The sequence below is a fragment of the Mastigoproctus giganteus genome, chromosome 1 (assembly GCF_048544385.1).
Source record: "Mastigoproctus giganteus isolate SK-2022 chromosome 1, ASM4854438v1, whole genome shotgun sequence".
In the NCBI taxonomy this organism is placed as follows: Eukaryota; Metazoa; Arthropoda; class Arachnida; order Uropygi; family Thelyphonidae; genus Mastigoproctus; species Mastigoproctus giganteus.
In genome coordinates, this window is record NC_143575.1 from 177,473,397 (window position 1) to 177,491,553 (window position 18,157).

Consider the following 18,157-nt stretch of genomic DNA (forward strand, 5'->3'; position numbering starts at 1 on the left):
CTAATCAGTGTAAACAGGCAGCCAGAAATGCCCATGATACCCTCTTGATGATTTAGCAAACCCTATTCTGTAGAGTTAGAGAGGTCATAATTCCACTGTATACAAATATAATACTGTGTTCAAGTATGTAGACCTCATCTGAAAAAAAGACTTCAAGGTTCTTGAAAGGGTCCAAAGATGAGTTTTGGTGAGATTGGCAGCAGGACGACCGTATGAGGAAATGCTTCAATCATGTGGGCCACAGAGCTTGGCAACCCCCTTCCTCATACTTACCTGTGTGAGGAGGGAAGCATATAATTTGTGTTTTCTTATCTACTTGGATGGGATTTTTTTTTTTTTTTTTTGCCAGTGCAGAAAAAGCCTGTGGCTTCCTTGCACTATGTCGCTAATACTATTGCTATTAGTACTATTACTGCTGCTGAGCATAAATTTTGAACACAGTTTAAAGGAACCCACTGAGTAAACGTAAAGTTCTGTAGTTTTACAGAAAATTCATAAAGGGCACCTGTTTATGAAATCAATCCACCTAAGGACCAAACAAAAGTTAGTCTTGGTGTACTGAAGATTGTTCCTGGAGAATTCTGTTGAATTCTTATGAATGGTATGTCACAGAGAAATCTGTGTGGCATACCATATATATCCTACCTCTTGGCCTTGCAACAGCAATTCATCTTGTTGTAGCTAGGCCAAGATATCTAAACCATAACTACACTGCTGAACAAAATTAACAAAAAACATGGTGTAACTCATTCAGCTTGTGATGAAGTGGGGAAAAATTTGGTATGGTAGAATACCATTACTCTGTCAGTACTCTGCAGTGGTTTGGGGTTAATGGGATATAAACTACTGGCTTCCTTACATACCACAGAATAATAATGAAATGAGGAGATAATGAGAAACTTCAGACAGGTAAGGAACATTTATAGGGGTTGTATAAGAATTACCAAAAAAGTCATGTTACAGAAGTCTATACAAGATGCTCAAAAATATGATCACATGACATCACTACGTCATATGATCCCCACCATATGATCACATGCTCAATATAAGGGTGTCTGTAATACCGGCATGGCAACAAATCCCATTCTTCCACCAGCGTAGACCTTAGTTCACCAATAACTTGACCAAGGAGTTGTCTGTTGGCATACAATGCAACATCCCAGGGTATTCCCACACACGTTCAATTGGATTTAAGTCTGGTGATTATGCTGGCAACGGCAGTCGTTGGATTTCTTCAATTTCGAGATATTCCTCCACCACTTAAGCTCTATGCACAGTAGCATTCTCATGCATGCAAAGAAGATCTGGGCCAACCGCATTCCTAAAAAGTCACATGTAGGGATCGAGGATCTGTTCTCAGTACCTCCGCACAGTTATGGTATCTGTAAAAAAAAACATCACGAGGAGTGCAGCCATTGATCATTATTCTGCCCCACACAAGAACATTGCCTCCACCATGTGTCTCTTTCTCCGATGTTGGAAGGATAGTATTGCATTCCTCATTGTCTTCAGATTGTCTTAACATCCTGAATCTGTTTGTAGGCTAAAATGGGACTCATCGGAGAACAGATCTGTACCCCATTTGTCAGGGCTCCAAGTCACATGTTTGTGGCACCACTTTCGATGAATTCTGCAGTGGTTTGGGGTTAATGGCTTACAAACCACAGGCTTCCTTGGATAGAGTTCACTGGAATTGAGCCTTCTTAACAGTCCTGTTGGAAATGTTTTCTCCTATGGCTACAGCAACCTCGAGGGACAGTTGATCACAGGACATCATAGGGTTCCATCTTGCTGTTAGAGCCAGATAGTGCTCTGTTCTGGTTGACATAGCCCTCTGGCAACTTTGTCCAGCTCTTCTTGTAATGGTTCTTGTCTCCTGAAACTTCCATAGTTCCAAGATGACGTTAAGCCAACGTACCACCTCTGCCTATGACTACCCTGCTTCAAGTCATCCAACAGCCATCCATCTCAAAGAATCATCTAAATGACGATGACTTGCCACCCTGAGTACTGGAAATTTTCCTATCCCACTGAGCAAGCCAAAAAACGGGAATGAAGTGATATGGTCACAACCTGTGTTTTTATAGGCATGAATTATTTGTATAATGCGAGGCTCTGTAAAGAGATAGCTCTATTTCCATTGGATACACGATATTTGTATGCCAGGATACCTATTATATCAAATATTCACCATCGGTGACATTGTTCACAATAAAATATTCATGAAAAACTTTTGTTCTGTTAATTTTGTCAAGCAGTGTAGCGCTTCCAGTTATGGTTAAGATATACTGAATGGTGCTAGCCCCTGGCAGTTATTCTGTTTATAATTGGTATTGTATTTTTTGTCTATATTTGTATGTGAATTACTTATTACTTTTAATAATTTTCTCATTAGGTGAAAGCACTTGACTCACATCATACATATACTGAGTCATTTACCTTTTTGTTGAAATAATATATGCCTGTTTTTCAGCTTGTGTAGTGTGAATGTCATAGGGTTACACACTACACAAGTTGTATTAGAATTTTTCCTCATTCTGTTTGCATATTGTGAAAGGCAAGGATGTACTTCTTGGAGATCAGGGGTATATGGTGAAGATCTTGGAAAACAAGCTAAAAAGAATCTAACTTTCTAAAACATAAAAATCAGTTTATTACCCTCAAAATTTACCTAAATGCATTGAATAACTTGCTTCATATTCTGCATATATCCTCAAAAGAAAGCAGCATTGAATTAAGTAAATTGCTTTTTTAAAATACATTTTTATTAAGAATAATTTATAAAATATATTTTAGTCATGAGTTGCTTTAAACAGTGCTTCTATTTCTACAGTCATGGGATTAACATTGAACTTTGACAGACAGTCAGTATTTTGGATGGTAAGAAGCTATGAAGGTTCAGTTTTGTATGAAGCATCACTTGTGTCTCTGAATTCTGCTGATATTAAGGTATCTGTGAAGGTTGCTGGATCTCTATCAGAAAATAATATGTAAGTTAAAATTATTATAATTCAAACCAGGAAATTTCAGTGAACATTTAACTAAATACTAATCCTATCTTTTATATATTTATATGTGTAAAAGCCTAAGAACTTTCCTCTACAGACTAGTAGTAGAAGTAGAGGCATTTGATGCAACAAAGCAAGCTTATGTAGCATCAACCAAAAAAAAAAAAAAACCCATTTCACACATCCATTCCCTCTAAACGTTTTTCCAGTTCCTCCTTGAATTTATTTAAGCTATCAACTTCCACAATGACAGATGGAAGTTTGTTCCAACAATCAACTACACGCTGGCTACAGGCAAATTTCTGCACATATACTCTACAACTGTCTTTCCTTAATTTGAATTTATGCCCACTTACATTCGTAAGCTAAGCAAAAAAAAAAAAAAATCCCATCAGAATTGTGCCTATTCAACCCATTCAAGGCCTTATGCATCTCAATCAGATTACCTCGCAAGTGCCTAGTCTCCAGATGCTGCAATTTGCAGAACTTATGCCTTTCCTGATAAGAAGACCCTTTGTTACCCTCACCAATCTTGTTGCCCTTCTCTGTACTTGCTCAAGCAACTCTACATCCTTCCTAAAATGAGGCATCTAGACCTGTACACAGTACTCAAGATGTGGCTTGACCATTGCCTTACACAATGGGATAATCACCTCCTCATCCATGCTAGCAAAGTTCTTGTATATCATTGACAATATCCCATGACCTGCTGTGGCAGCCTGTCTGCACTGGTTAGAAAACTTCATATCTAACTGCACAGATACTCCCAGGTCTTTTTCATTTTCCACCACCCTAAGTGCAGTACCACACAGTTGGTATGTTTACCTTGGTTTACTTCAACCCATATACAGTACTTTGCATTTGTCAATGTTAAACTTCATTTGCCACTTCTCAGCCCATCTGCCCAACTTTTAATAAATTACTGTCATTAACAACCCTGTCAACCTTTGTATTATTTGCAAATGTCAACATTAAGGCTGATATACCTTCATCAGTATTGTTGATAAATATACAAAAGAAAACTGGGCCAACACTGAACCCTGTGGGACACCACTAATAACAATAGTCCACGAAGAGCAGCGCCCATTGATTACCACCCTCTGTCTTTTCCCACTCAACCATCCTTTTATCCATTGTAGCAACTTACCCTTAATACCATTCTGCTCCAATTTGTACAGTAGTGTTCTTCCATGTGCAACGGTATCAAAAGCTTTCCTGAAATCCAAGTATATCAAAATAATTTTTTGCATCTAGTTCCTTTGGGCGCCTCCGTAGCCAGGTGGGAAGGAGCAGCAGTGCGTAGCACACGCTTCTTGATTAGACAGGGGTTCGAGCCCGTCACCACCAAATACGGAGGATGTGGAAAGGTCAGCAAATGACCACCGCATATCCCCGGAGCAATATAGCCTTAGTTGCTAATGCTCCTAAAAAAAAATAAATAAATAAATAAACCAGTTCCTTTGTAACCACATCATAGTATCCAATCAAATTTGTTAGACAAGAATTTCCCTTAACAAATCCATGGTGTATCTGAATTATTACTGCAATCTTGTCTAGATAGGAGTGCGTTATAGGACTAATGACTTGAATGAGTACAATGAATAATTGTACAGAGAAATAGAGTGGGCCAGTAAATCAGAATGTCTTATAATGGGGGATTTTAACTTCCCAGATATTGACTGGAACTTGTGGGTTGGTCACTCACACACTAGTCAGACTTTTGTGGATTTATTGGATGATTGTTTTCTGCAGCAGCATGTTCGAGAGGCAACCAGAGAAAGTAACACTCTTGATCTGGTTATCAGCAGTGATCATTCGTGTATTAAGAATTTGCAGATAAAGGAACCACTAGGTGGCAGTGATCACAGTGTGCTGAAGTGGGATTTACTCAAAGAGGTAACTACCGTCAGGAGTAAAGGAAAGGGTTTTTGCTTCCGTGAAGGGGAGTACAGTGGTCTCAGACAGTTTTTAAATTCTGTACAGTGGGATCAACTGACGATGTAACAAACAGTAAATTCTAAGTGGGAAGCATTCAAAGAATTAATCGTGGAAGCTACTAGACTTTATATACCGATTAAGAAATATCGTTCAAGGTTTAGGCCTAAATGGTTATCAAATGAACTAATGAGACTCGTGACAGAGAAGAAAAATGCATGGAATGCATATAAATTATCAGGTGACGCAGAAGCCTGTGGCAGATATAAGCTAGTCTGTAATCAGGTCACAAAGGAGGTTCGGCAGGCGAAGGCGGATTACGAGAAATCTTTGGCAAAAGATGCTAAGAAAAACAGCAAGGATTTCTTTACTTATATAAACTCTAAAAGGAAGGGGATGAATATGATTGGTCCACTTGACATCGATGGTTCGACTGTTGATGATCCTGCTCAGATAGCAAACAAACTGAATGAGTATTTTGCATCTACATTCACACGTGAGGAATTATTACAATTTGAAAATGGAAGAAGGTTATCAAATTGTAGCAGTGTGCTTAATGATTTTGTAATAACTGAGAGCAAAGTGGAGGAGAAATTGTTGAAGTTAAACATAAGAAAGGCACCTGGGGTGGATGGGATCTATCCAGTTATTTTAAAGGAGGCGGCAAAGCAACTAAGCAAACCCTTAGCCATAATTATGAGAGCATCCTTGGACTCAGGGGAGGTTCCCACGGACTGGAGATGTGCAAATGTGTCCCCAATTCACAAAGGTGGATCGAAGGGTGACACGAGTAATTACAGACCAGTTAGTTTAACTTCTGTTCCGGGTAAAATAATGGAGTCGCTGGTTAAAGATGCATTGCAGGATCATCTAGACAAGACTGCAGCAATAATTCAAACACAGCATGGGTTTGTTAAGGGAAAGTCTTGTCTGACAAATTTGATTGGTTATTATGATGTGGTCACAAAGGAACTGGATGCAAAAAATAATTTTGATATCATATACTTGGATTTCAGGAAAGCTTTTGACACTGTTGCGCATGGAAGACTACTGTACAAATTGGAGCAGAATGGTATTAAGGGTAAGTTGCTACAATGGATAAAAGGATGGTTTCGTGGGAGAAGACAGAGGGTGGTAATCAATGGGTGCTGCTCTTCGTGGACTAATGTTATTAGTGGAGTCCCACAGGGTTCGGTGTTGGGTCCACTGTTGTTTTCTGTATTTATCAATGATATTGATGAAGGTATATCAGGCTTAATGTCGAAGTTTGCAGATGACACAAAGGTTGGCAGGGTTGTTAATGACAGTAATGGCAGTGTGCTACTGCAACAGGATCTAGATAATTTGGGCAGATGGGCTAAGAAGTGGCAACCGAAGTTCAACCTTGACAAATGCAAAGTACTGCATATGGGTAGAAGTAACCCCAGAGAAACGTACCAACTGTGTGGTACTACACTTAAGGTGGTAGAAAATGAAAAAGACCTGGGAGTAATTGTGCAGTCAGATATGAAGTTTTCTGAGCAGTGCAGACAGGCTGCTAGGGCGGGTCATGGGGTTTTGTCAATGATATATAGGAATTTTGCTAGCAGGGAAAAGGAGGTGATTGTCCCTCTGTATAAGGCAGGTCAGGCCACGCCTGGAGTACTGCGTACAGGTCTGGAGGCCTCATTTTAGGAAGGATGTAGATTTGCTTGAGCATGTACAGAGAAGAGCAACACGATTGGTGAGGGGAATGAAGGGATTCTCTTACCAAGAGAGGCTTAAGTTCTGCAAATTGCAGTGGCTGGAGACTAGGCACCTGTGCGGTGATCTGATTGAGGTCTATAAGGCCTTGAATGGGTTGAGCACGCTGAATTCTGATGGGATCCTTCCACTTGTTCAGATTACCAACCTACGGGGTCATAAGTTCAAATTAAGAAAGGACAGATGTAGAATAGATGTGTGGAAATTTGCCTTTAGCCAGCGGGTGGTTAATTGCTGGAACAAACTTCCATCTGTCGTTGTAGAAGTTGATAGGTTAAATAAATTTAAGGAGGAACTGGACAGGCATTTGGAGGGAATGGTGTGATTTTTTTTTTTTTTTTTTTTTTTTTTTTTTGGCTGATGCTGCATAAGCTCCTACACTTGCTTTCTTGCATCATGTGCCACCACTACTACTACTACTACTACTAGATGATCCTGCAATGCATCTTTAACCAGCGATTCCATTATTTTCCCCAGAACAGAAGTTAAATTAACTGGTCTGTAATTACTCATGTCACCCTTTGACCCCCGGCGCCTCTGTAGCCAGGTGGGAAGGAGCAGCAGTGCGTAGCACACGCTTCTTGATTAGACCGGGGTTCGAGCCCGTCACCACCAAATACGGAGGATGCGGAAAGGTCAGGGAATGACCACCGCACCGGAGCAATATGGCCTTAGTTGCTAATGCTCCTAAAAACCAAATAACAACAACAACAACTTTGATCCCCCCCTATGTGAATTGGGGATACATTTGCAGTTCCAGTCTGTGGTATCTTCCTTTTACTCCAAGGATGCTCTTGTAATTGTGGCTAAGGGTTTGCTTCCTTTCTTTGCTGTCTTCTTTAATATAACTGGATAGATCCCATCCACACCAGGTGCCTTTCTTATGTTTAAATTTCAACAATTTCTCCTCCACTTTTCTCTTAGTTATTACAAAATCATTTAGCTCCTTGTTAGAGTTGAATAAGCTTCTGTTCTCCACTTCCATATAGAATTACTCATTTGTGAATGTAGATGCAGAATACTCATTCAGTTTGTCAGCTGCCTCAGCAGGTTAATCAGCAATTGATCCGTCTATGTCAAGTGGACCAATCTGATTCATATACTTCCTTCTAGAGTTTACATAAGAAAATAAGTTTTGCTGTTTTAATTTGCCTCCTTTGCCAAAGATTTCTCATAATCTGCCTTAGCTTGCCTAACCCCCTTTGTGACTTGATTACAAATCAAGCTTATATCTACCATAGTCTTCTGCATTACTTGATAATTTATATGTATCCCATGCATTTTTCTTCTCTGCCACGAGTTTCATTTTTCATCTCTGCCACGAGTTCATCTGCCATCCATTTAGGGCTAAACCTTGAACAGCATTTATATCTATATTATCTTTGTTATCTTTAGCTATATGATCTTTAGCTCTTATTTTGAAGAAAAAAAAATTTAGTAGTGTTGTCAGTCACACAACATATTCCTAATGAAATTTTGAATTATAAACAAACCAATTTTAAGTCTTCAAATATAGCATGATTGATTTTAAAAATATATTGTGCGGAGGGCATTATACGTGTTTTACAGAAGTAGAAATAGTTTTAAAGAAAACACAAGACTTCACTTGCTACACAGAGGACAGAATTCAACACTTAAAAAAGGTACAACATGATGAATTTAGCCCTACACAGTCTTATGCTTCTTTTTAGAGTGAAGGAATGCTTTAGTTATTCATTACCACTTTTTAATTCTAATTTAAATTTTAAATTCAATGTCCTGCCTTGAAATATTTCAGCTTTGCCAGTTTCAAAAAAAAAAAAAAGTTATTTTAAGTAAAGGTAGTTTAAATATTTAAAACACCCTTAACTGAAAGAAAGTTTTTTTTTTCTTTTCTAAACGGTTTTCTTTCATTTTGTATTATTTTTATTAGTAGTGGCAAATGATGCAAGGAAAAGGAAGGAAGCTTATACATCATCAGCAAAAAAAAAAGAAACAAAACACCACCCACCTCATATGTCCATCTACTCTAATAATATGTCTAATTCTTCTTTAAATTTATTCAAACTATGTACTTTTCCAGCAATCAGTTATTCTCCACCAGAAATCAAATTTTTGCACATCTATATTGCTGCTGTCCTTTTACAATTTAAGTTTACATCTCCTTGCGTGCATGTATGTGTTGTCCAAAATAGAATAAGAATACCATCATCAAATGTACTCAATCAATTTAAAACCTTAAATTGCTTAGTTTCCAAGTGCTGCAATTTGCGGAGCCGAAGTCTTCTGTGGTAAGGTTACTTATAATCCTCCTTTGTATTCTTGATTAATCTGAGTACTGGAAATTGTGCTATCCCACTGAACAAGCCAAAAAACGGGAATGAAGTGATGTGGTCGCAACCTGGCATAAATTATTTGCATAATGTGAGGCACTGTCAAGTGATAGCTCTAGATATGTCTTCTCTGCAACCATGTGAGAAACCACTGCAGCATCAGTGATTTCTCACAACTACACTATCAGTTTTCTTGAATTAAATACAATACCCTGTAAATCACAGATAGTGAGTGATAGGTTTAGAGAGAGAGAAAATCCTTATTGCATATAGGTAGCGTAGTGTTATGTTGTTCACTTGGCCTCTTAGCCTAGGGACCCATGGAACACCACTGACATCAAGTTACTGTACCAGGTACGAGGTACCAGGCCAAGTAGTAGGCCTCGAGTTCTCTGACTGGGCAAACTCTGGCATCCCCTGAACTTTCCATAGAGGACCCCTGAAAAAAAAAAAAAAAAATCATAAGTTTTTGTTGGAAAGGTGCATGACAGTGATAGTGGAATTGATGGAGTATCAGTGAAGATAAAAGAGCTGGATGGCAGAAAGGCTTACACCAGGAATTCAGAAGTTAAGGGGGATAGAGGGTGCACCCCTGTAGAGTCAACCCATCCTCCATAAAGGGACTGTTAAGAGCAGTGAAAGTATTAGGGTAGTAGAGCTGACCAGGCAAAAAGTTTGGAGTGGAAGGTGGGCAGAGAGGATTTGGGCAATTCCTGGATATTGGGGATACAGTTATAGGGTCAGACACCATGGGAGGGTTGTGATTGCTATCAGGCTATTTGTGCATTGATAATCCCACACTGACCAGTGTCAGCAGTTGCCTGCCATGCCACCAAAAGGGAATAGCATGGCATGAGTAAGCTGGGGGGGGGGGCCTTTTCAGTGAAGAAAGCATGTCACTTGTACTCAGTCAGTCACACAACTGTTACACTTACATGTACACAAACACACTTTTTTTTGCACATATATTCAGGCGGGGCTAACAAAGAACAAGTCAAGTTATATCTTTCTCTCACACATTTACATACAAGAAGGACAAATAAGGAGAGGAAATAGGAGTAATGTCCTTGGTTAAGAAGTGCATAGGAACTAAAGCAGTACACACAGATGATGTGAGTGGCTAATGCATTGTTGAGTCAGTTTGGTGTAACAAAAGCAGTGGAAAAACTAACATGACAGTTGTTTGTTGGATTTATTAGTGCAAGGGCTACTAAGGCCATAATGCACCACGTTATAGGCCAAATGACTGTGATAAATATAATTAACAGCTACACAGGCAGGCAGGCAGGCAGATTAGGAAAGTAGATCAGAAATGGCTTAAAATGGCAGACTTTAACTTTCAAATATTAACTGAACCTTGTGAATTGGTCACTCACACAATAACAAAAATTTTTTGGATTTATTGGATGACTGTTTCCTACACCAGCATGCTAGAGATGCAAAAAGAGAAAGTATTACTCTTTGTATGATTATCAGAAACAACCCTGTACCCTTCGTGTATTAAGAATATCCATAAAAAGGAACCACTAAGTGGGAATGGTCATAATATCACTCCACCTTTAAAGTATATGTGGCATATACTTTAAAGATATAACTAATGTCAAGGATAAGGGGTAGGAAATAACTATTGATGATCCTGTTTGTGTTGTGGACAACTAAATAAATATTTTGCATCTACATTCATGCAAGATGAAGTTTTTAGGGAAGGGAATACCAGAACTACACCAAGTTATAACTGGGAGCTAAATTATTTTGTTATAACTGAGACAAAAATGAAAGAGAAATTGCTGAGATAAAAGTAAATAAGACATCTAGGGCTAATGGGATTTATCCAGTTAAATTAAAAAAAGCAGCAAAACTGGTAAGCAATCCCACGATCATAATTATGAGAGGTATCCTTGGATTTTGGGGATGTTCCTATAAGTTGTAGGCATGCAAATATGTTTCTTTTTTACGAAGGGAAGGGATCATAAAGTGACATGATGAGTTATAGACCTGTATGTTTCACTTCTGTTCCAGGAAAATTAATGGAGTTTTTAAAGAAGTATTGGGTATCATCTTAACAGGATGAAATTATACAGAAATCGCACTATGGATTTGTTAAGGGGATCAGGTCTGACCAATCTGATTAGCTACCATGATGCAGTAACAAAGGAGCTGGATGCAAAAAACTAATTTGACATCATATATATATTCAGATTTCAGGAAAGATTTGGACACTTCCACATGTGTGTGGACTTGGTACATCATGGCCTTAGTCGCCTTTACACCATAAAAACCTAAATCAAACCACATGTGTTTCTTACAAACTGGAGCAGTGTGGCATTAGGGACATTACTGCTCTGGATAAAGAGATGGTCGAAACAGAACACAGGGGAGTGATTATAATGGGCACTGCTTTTCTTGGATTAATGTTATTAGTGGAGTCCTGCAGAGTTCAGTGTTCGGCCCCTTACTGCTTATATTATTTGTTAACAATATTGATGAAAATTAATATAATAATAAGCATATTAGCATTAGCATTAGCAAAGGCGCATGATGCAAGAAAGCAAGCTTATATAGCATCAACCAAAAAAAGAAAAAACAAAACAAAAAACCCCTTATGTCACCCATCCACTCACTCCAAATGTTTGTCAAGTTCTGCCTTAAAAGTATTTAAGCTATAAAACTTCTACAACGACAGATGGAAGTTTGTTCCACCAGTCAACCACCTGCTGGCTAAAGGCAAACTTCCGCACATCTGTCCTACAACCGTCTTTCCTCAATTTGAATTTATGCCCTCTTAGGTGATTATTCTGAGCCAGAGGAAGAGTCCCATCAACATAGAGCATGCTCAAACCATTCAAGGCTTTATAGACCTAAATCAGATCACCTCGCAGGTGCCTAGTCTCCAGACACTGTAATTTGCAAAACTTAAGCCTTTCTTCATAAGAGCAACCCTTTGTTCCATTCACTAATCTTGTTGCCCTTCTCTGTACTCATTCCAACAGCTCTACATCCTTCTTAAAATGAGGCCTCCAGACCTGTATACAGTATACTCAAGGTGTGGTGTGACCATTGTCTTATACAAGGGGATAATCACCTCCTTATCCCTGCTAGAAAAATTCCTGTATATCATTGACAAGACACCATGAGCTACTCTTGCAGAAAGTCAGCACTGCTCAGAAAACTCATATCTGCTTGCACAATTACCCCCAGGTCCTTTTCATTCTGTACCACTGTCAGTGTAGTATCACAGAGTTTATACGTTATTCTGGGGTTACTCCTTCTCATATGTAGTACTTTACATTTGTCAATGTTAAACTTCATTTGCTACCTCTCAGCCCATCTGCTCAACTTTTCTCGATCCTGTTGCAGCAGCATACTGTCATTAACAACCCTGCCAACCTTCGTATCATCTGCAAATTTGGACATTAAGCCTGATATACCATCATCAATATCATTTATAAATACAGAAAACAACAATGGATCCAATACTGAACCCTGAGGGACTCCACTAAAAGCATTAGTCCATGAAGAGCAGTGCCCATTGATTACCACTCTCTGTCTTCTCCCACTCAACTATCCCTTTATCCATAGCAGCAATTTGCCTCCAATGCTATACTGCTCCAATTTGTACAGCAGTCTTCCATGTACAACAGTATCAAAGGCATTTCTAAGATCCAAATATATGATACCAAAGTTATTCTTTGCATCCAGCTCCTTTGTGACTACATCATAGTATCCAATCAAATTAGTCAGACAAGACTTCCCCTTAACAAAACCATGCTGTGTCCAAGCTATAACTGAAGTCTTGTCTAGATGATCTTGCAATGCTTCTTTAACCAGTGCCTCCATTAATTTCCCTGGAACAGAAGTTAAACCAACAGGTCTGTATTTACCTCTGTCTCCCTTTGATTATCCTTTGTGGATTGGGGTCACATTTGCACATCTCCAGTCCATGAATACCTCTCCTGAGTCCAGGGAAGCTCTCATAATTATGGCTAAGGGTTTACTTACTTCCTTTGCCACCTCCTTTAATATAACTGGATAGATTCCATCCACCCCAGGTGCCTTTCTTATGTTTATCTTCAACAATTTCTCCTCCAATTTACTCTCAATTATTACAAGATTATGTAGCTTACTGCCAGAGTTTAATACACCTCTGGCATTCCATTCCCTGAATAACTCCTCATGTGTGAATGTAGATGCAAAATATTCATTTAGTTTGTTAGCTACCTGAGCAGGATCATCAACAGTCGAACCATCGATATCAAGTGTACCAATCTAATTCATCCCCTTCATTCTAGAGTTTACATAGGTAAAGAACTCTTTGCTGTTTGTCTTTGCATCCTTTGCCAAAGATTTCTCGTAGTCTGCCTTTGCCCTGCCTAACCTCCTTTGTGACTTGGTTACAGACCAACTTATATCTATCATAGGCTTCCATGTCACCCATTAATTTGTATGTATCCCATGCATTTTTCTTCTCTGCCATATGTCTCATTAGTTCATCTGACAACCATTTAGGCCTGAACCTTGAACAATATTTCTTGGTTGGTATGTAAAGCCTGGTAGCTTCCAAGATTAGTTCCTTGAATGCTTCCCATTTTGAATTTGCTGTTGGTAACATCATCAGTTGGTCCCACTGTATAGAATTTAAATACTGTCTCAGACCATCATAGTCGCCTTTACGAAAGCAAAAACCCTTCCCTTTACCTCTGATGGTAGTTACCTCTTTGAGTAAATCCCACTTCAGCACACTGTGATCACTGCCACCCAGTGGTTCCTTTATCTGCAGATTCCTAATGCATGAAGAATCACTACTGATAATCAGATCAAGAGTATTACTCCCTCTAGTTGCCTCCCGAACATGCTAGTGTAGAAAACAATCATCCAATAAATCCACAAAAGCCTTGCTAGTGTGTGAGTGACCAGACCAACCCACAAATTCCCGTCAATCTCTGGGAAATTAAAATCCCCCATTATAAGGCACTCTGATTTACTGGCCCACTCTATTTCTCTGCACAATTGCTCATTATACACATCAGATTTATTAGGCCTATAACACACTCCTACTGTCATTTTTCCTTTTCCAGTGCTTATGTCACACCAAACAGACTCAACATTGCATTGTCCACGAACATCAATTTGATGCTCTTCCTTAGATTTTATGTGTTTCTTAACTAACAGCATAACCCCTCCTCCCTTCCTGTCCTGTCTATCCTTTCTGTACACACTGTACTCCCCAAATTCCAATTCTGCACTGCTTATGTCTGTGTGACACCATTTCTCTGATATCCCAACAGTATCTGCCTTTGATGTCTTGACTAGCACTTCCAGCTCACCGAATTTATTAACTATACTCCTAGCATTGGTGTACATGCAAGTATACATGCACCTGTTTCTACCCTTAGTTACCCTAACACAGCCCATATATTTACTTGTTCCACTATGACTCCCAGCTGACTTGGAAATCTCCATTGCCTTGCTTTCCAGGCTGCTGCTCAATTGCATTTCAATAGAAGCAGTGTAAGAAACACTTTCACCTCTGCCAGCAGCTACTGTTAATCTATTAGTCTGTGTATCCCCCCCCAAGCTAGCAGTTTTCCGACACACCTAACTCTGCATCAATAGCATCAGCAAATATTCTTGCACCCTTTCTATTTAAGTGTATCCCATCCCTGTAGAGCTTATTATCTAAATTTGCAGATGATACATAAGGTTGGCTGGGTGATTAATGACAGGAATCAAGACTACTGCAGCAGGACCTAGAAAAGTTAGGCAGAGGGGCTGAGAAATGGCATTTTAGATTTAATATTGGTAAATGCATGGTGCTGTATATGGGCAGCAGTGATATTGATATATTAGGTGGTACCACACTCAATGTGGTGGAGAACAAAAGAGACCTCAGGGTAATTATACAATTCAACATGTACTCTGAACGTTGCAGACAGGCTGAAAGAACAAGTCATTGTGATCTGTCAGTGGTATACAAGAATTTTCTAGCAGGGAAAAGGAAATAATGCTTTATCCCATTGTATAAGGCATTAGTTAAGCCATACTTGAGTGCTGCATACAGGTCTAGAATGAGTTCTCCATGCAAATGCTTAGTGTTTTTTTCCCCTAGTGCTGTAATTTTAAGTGCTTGGTAACTAGGCACTTGCAACTAGGACTGATTAAATTATTTAAGGCTTTAAATCTATGGAGTAAACTTAATAATGATGATGGTATTCTAACTCTTTCTCATAGAATGTGTGCGTGTGTGCGTGCGTGCACGCACGCACACACACACACACACACACACACACACAAAACATAAACCTAAATTCACTTTTGACTGTTGGAACTAACTGTCATCTCTGTATCCTTGGCTGTGGAAGTAGATAGCTTGGATAAATTTAAGGAAGAATAAGACATATTATTAGAAGGGATGGACAAACGAGGTGGATATTATGTGTGTTTTTTTTTTTTTTTTTGTCTGATGCAGTATAAACTTGCTTCCTTACACCATTTGCCATTACTACTACTAACAATAATACTAAATTATCTGTGAAGTAAAACTTCAGGATTTTAATTCATTTACAATAATAGCCTTTATCATATAGGTAGAATGTCCAAATTATAGCTGTCCAAAACCCCATACATATTTTAAGATTTGGATCTCAACCCTCAGGGTAGTGCAGAACTGTTCTCTGAGTAATGCTATTGAATGACAAGTTCTCCTAATGTGCTTATATTTAAGTTACAGTTAAATAATATTTAACTTAATGCATCTGAAAATTCATTCAGCAGTTTGCTTCTGAACCACTATATGTTCAGCTCGTGTGTTTTGTATTGACAACCAAACAACTTTTCGTTATGTTATGAAAGAACCTTCCCATGCACTTAGTGTGATCGATCAGTTTGCTAACAATCCAGATATATAATGTTCACCTCTTATTAGTCCTTACTGTTTTGTAGTAATCACAATTGAAAACTGATGGCCATGTCCCAACATGCATTTCTTGATTATGAGCTTTTTTTTTTGTTAAAATGTTATTAACCTAACCCTAATTGTAATGATAATGTTTTGCACAGTTCGGTTAAGGAGTCATAATAATAATTGCAATGAAATGCACCACCCAATAAATGATAGAATATTAAATAAAAATATAAAATACTAAATACAAAATAAAACTATCCAAAAAATGTGCATTTAAAATAATATAAAATAAAATACAATACATTGTACTGATAAAATTATAAAGTTAAAAGTAATAAAATTATGGAACTAAATATCAAAACATTTTGAAGCTTTCAGTGATGACCACCTCCTTTGTTATGGTGATGGTACATCCTTAAATAACACAGGATCATAGGAGTGATCCTGCTGTTATTTAAAAATATTCAATGTTATTTAAACTGTTCATCCACTTCAAGGATCACAGTCTCAAACATGGGGTCCCTTAGCTCTGTTTATGGTGTTTATGTTCTGAAGAATATATCTGTAAGCTCTTGTACAATTATCACTGATTATTTGTATCAATGCAGATAATCAGTGATAATTGTTTCCTCAAAAAATTTGGTGATTTTCTACCCAAATTTACTCAGCTACAATAGATTTCCTGTAATCAGCTATCTCTAGTGCTTTAACATGCATCTTCCCAGTGGAGTTTCTCCATACACACAGCACTCCAGAATCTGGACATTTGATCTTGTATATGGTTCCACATAAAGATCAAATGTATCCTGGATAAGCTCAGGAAGACATACCCTTGACAACCTTATGTAACCTCTGTACCAGCAGCTGCACACATCTCTGATATCCATTTGATTAACCAATTCCTATCCAGTAAGGCCATAATTGTGCTATTCTTATCTGTTTTGGCTTGTGCTGTAATGTGTATTGTAGTTGGCTTTTGCTATAATGTGTACAATGTGTATAATGTATAATATGTATTGCCCCTGACACATGGCTTCCCATAAACATTGTCTTCACTACAAACTAAGAAAATGGTTACTCTCCACCTCCAAAGTAAACCAAATGAACGAAAAAAAATTGGGACCTTCTCCTCTCTATGATGCAAATGTATTGTCAACATAGCATTTCAATGCACACATGGGGGAAGAGGACAACATCCTAAAAATCCTGGATTGCAACTCTTTCATGACTAAATTAGTGACAATAGCATATTGTTACCTATAGCTACACCTTGAACCTGCTATACGTAACATCCTGATGTAATATAGGTGCTAGGGAGACACAGCACTACACGCCTGCAGATATTCTTACACTCGACTAGCTCCTGTCCCTCAACATGGCATCTCTTTTTGATGCTATTTGCACATACCTCACTCCATGTTCATTGGGGATGCATGTAAAGAGAGATATCACATCAAAGGACACTATTACTCAGTCCTAAAATACTTGAGAGCAGACAAAATCAACAAAGTGTTTACTGCTCTTAATGGTAAAACTGGATTGCCCTACAGTGGGATATATTAACTTGGTTAAGTAGTTGGCAAATTCCTAAGTAGGGCTGCCCAGGAAAATTTCTAGGCTAATGACACAATTGATCTAAGTGGAATCCCTGTCTTGTGAACTTTTGATAGGCCATAAAATTTGCACAACTGATAATCCATGGCATGCAGCATCCATTATGTGTCCTTAGAAATTTTCTCTGCATCCAGCCAACACTGCTGGACTTTGTTTATGTATTATTCTTATCCCACCAAGGAATTTCTGCAAGTCACCATATAAGTTGCTCTATAATTTAGCAGTACCAAGTCATTGCAATGATCCACTTTTTTGAGGATCATTATTAACCTTCCTTTGTCTGATGGTAGAATAATAATGCTGTCATCTTCTCTCAACTCCCTACATGCCTTCCTCTGAATTATGGTGAGATTAGAAGGAGCCACTCAGGCCTAGCCCCAAACTACAAAGTTCTAGTCCATTCTTCATTAGCAATGACTTCCAGCAGCTTTCCTGCTGCCATTTCAATACCCATGGCTATTTCCGCCATTGGAAAATTTCAAGAAACTGATGCAAACTTTGTTTAACTTCTGGTTTGTAGATATGGTCCTGAAGGGAAGACAAAAGTTTATAAGAAATCTGTAGTCAAGGACAATACATACATTATAGTACAGCTCAAGCCAACACTAAGAATAACACAATTAGGATTCTATTGTACAGGGCTT

At 38.4% G+C, this 18,157-nt stretch overlaps 1 protein-coding gene across 1 annotated transcript in view; it reads left to right on the plus strand.

Annotated features, from left to right (window-relative positions):
* The window catches only part of LOC150091323 (proto-oncogene tyrosine-protein kinase ROS-like), a 712,204-nt gene that overhangs the window by 323,204 nt on the left and 370,843 nt on the right, over positions 1-18,157 (plus strand). The window contains exon 16 of the mRNA XM_090389969.1: positions 2,834-2,990. Within this exon, the coding sequence (XP_090246095.1) occupies positions 2,834-2,990 (157 nt within the window). The remainder of the gene's footprint in view (positions 1-2,833; positions 2,991-18,157) is intronic.